General features: G+C 38.8%; 1 protein-coding gene across 2 annotated transcripts in view; it reads left to right on the forward strand.

Moving 5' to 3' along the window:
• The window catches only part of LOC137630397 (uncharacterized), a 56,363-nt gene that overhangs the window by 36,168 nt on the left and 17,695 nt on the right, over window positions 1-2,500 (forward strand). For both annotated transcript variants that reach the window (XM_068361845.1, XM_068361846.1), the window contains exon 7: window positions 2,033-2,500. This exon is cut by the window's right edge and continues 434 nt beyond it. In XM_068361845.1, the coding sequence (XP_068217946.1) occupies window positions 2,033-2,500 (468 nt within the window). The remainder of the gene's footprint in view (window positions 1-2,032) is intronic.

The raw sequence follows: 2,500 nt of genomic DNA on the forward strand, positions 1-2,500 counted from the left end.
TGCCACGAATTTGTCGTGGCAAGTCGTGACATTTTGTGCAGCAAAACAGTTCGCGCATAGTTGACGACCCGGTCACGAAATTTTGTCGTGACCAAAATTTTGAACATTTCAAAATTCTCGTCACGACATGCCACGATGTCACGACGGGTTTACGAACACTTCACGCCAGTTCACGATGAGTTCACGACTCGAGTCGTGACAATGCGTGCCACAAATTCGTGCAAGTGTCAGCCTGGCTTTTGCAGCCTTACCATCCTTGTGAGCTAAGGTTCGGAGGTTTGGGGGAGCCTATAGGTCTGTCTGCCGAGTCATCAGCAGCCATTGCCTGGCCCTCCCTGGTCCTTGCTTGGGTGGAGAGGGGGCTTAGGCGCTGATCATATATGGTTAGTCTCTAGGATATTGTCCTGCTTGCTAGGCTAATGTCACTGTCCCTTGCCTCTGCCATTCATGGGCGACTTTTAAACCTTTAAACTATCTGAAATAGATAGATCTACACATGGGATAGACCATGTCAAGATAGATCTGAATTTATGGAAATGGGAAGAAAAATATTGATAGCTAAAACACGTATAAATAAACTACTATATTCGAAATAATCAATAAAGAAAACCCTTTAGTAGTAATTCAAGACTTGTTTATGTTTTTACAATAGCCTTTATTCTTGAATAAGACGATATAAGGCCTTAAGTATTTTGACTACATTAATACAATTAGTTAAATCAATCTTCGAAGTTCCGTCATTACACAGTATGTATGTATATATATATATATATATATATATATATATATATATATATATATATATTATCATTACTTGCTAAGCTACAACCCTAGCTGGAAAAGCAGGATGCTTTAAGCCCAGGGGCTCCAACAGGATAAATGACCCAGTGAGGAAAGGAAACAAGATAAAAATAAAATAATCTAAGAACAGCGGCTATGTGCGAGAGAGAGAGAGAGAGAGAGAGAGAGAGAGAGAGAGAGAGAGAGAGAGAGAGAGAGAGAGAGAGAGAGAGAGAGAGAGAATCATAGCTGTTATGAATCTCTTAGGCAAAAATCAAGTACATGTAAGTACAGCTTCATCATTAATTTCCTTGATAATCAAATAAAAATGCCCGAAGGACATTGATGTCATCTGCCACGCGTCACATACCCAACTGATAACATATCTATAGCTATCTTATCTATACCGAGTTTTCTCTAGGCAAGTTTAACCAAATTAACAAAATTCGTAAACATAACGAAAAATTTTTGAATTAGGAAAACTGCTCAAACTAGAACATACATCATTTGTGATATATCAATAAATCGACCTCTTTGAGTAGGAAAAAAAATATATCTTAAGTATTCATAAATTATTAAAACAATGGCTGCCTCAGTGGTGTTAATCTTATAAGAGACCTTTACTATTAATCTACTTTTCTTTTCAACAGCACTGCTATTCGTCAGTAACAGCGCCATTCTCATTTTTTAGACTATATAGGTATTCAACATAAATGTAGCAAGTCCTTAACTTGAGAATAGTACATATGAACATTGGTTTATTCACTAAGTCCTACGAGTGTTTTAAGAAAAGGATCAATAAACCCGAAGGCGCCCACAACTGCAAATTAGATAAAGGAGGGAAATGTTTTTCATTTAGATTTGCATGAATTAATTACAGAGGAATATTGAGCACTAAAAAAAGTGGTATACAACTACGGATGATGATATATACTCACATAATCCAATTTTCATATCTACTATTTCGAAGTAAAGGATTTGATTAATTTACTGATGAATATCCATAACACTTCTAAAAATGAGAAGAACAATTTTTTCTGGCAAATTGCAGTGGTGTTGAAAAGAAAAAAAGAAGTTAGAATAGTAGAAAAGATGGCTTATAAAATTAACACCGCTGAGACAGCCCTTTTCTTCGATCAAACACTTATAAAAGATGGTCTCCTGCCGAAATACACAAATTTGATTAGAATTTTTATAATTACTGTGATATTTTCCATCAAATTCATATCTAGGTTTTATTATATAATTTCAGGAAAAATATGGCGAACGCAGCAACGAGCAACTAAGCGTCCTCTTCCTGGGCACCGACGCTGTATCGAGGGGAAACCTTCGCCGACACATGCCCAAGACCTTCCAGTACCTCAGGGAAAACCTCCACGTCGTGGATCTCCAAGGTTTCAACAAAGTCGCCGACAACACCGACCCGAACCTCACGGCGTACCTCATGGGGATCTCCTACGACGAGCTCAAACACCACAAGTGCACCAAAGCGAGCAGCACTAGATACGACGACTGCCCTCTAATATGGAAAGACTTCGAAAATAAAGGCTACGCTACCGTTTATGCGGAAGATGCCCCTTGGATGGGCACCTTCCACTTCAACAAGGTTGGATTCTGCAAGGAGCCAACGGACTATTATAACAGGCCGTACTTTTATGCCGCCGACAACACGATAGGCCACAGCGCAGGTAAAGGAGGCTACAACGGAAAACTTTGCCAA

This window comes from Palaemon carinicauda, chromosome 38 (genome assembly GCF_036898095.1).
Source record: "Palaemon carinicauda isolate YSFRI2023 chromosome 38, ASM3689809v2, whole genome shotgun sequence".
Lineage (NCBI taxonomy): Eukaryota > Metazoa > Arthropoda > Malacostraca > Decapoda > Palaemonidae > Palaemon > Palaemon carinicauda.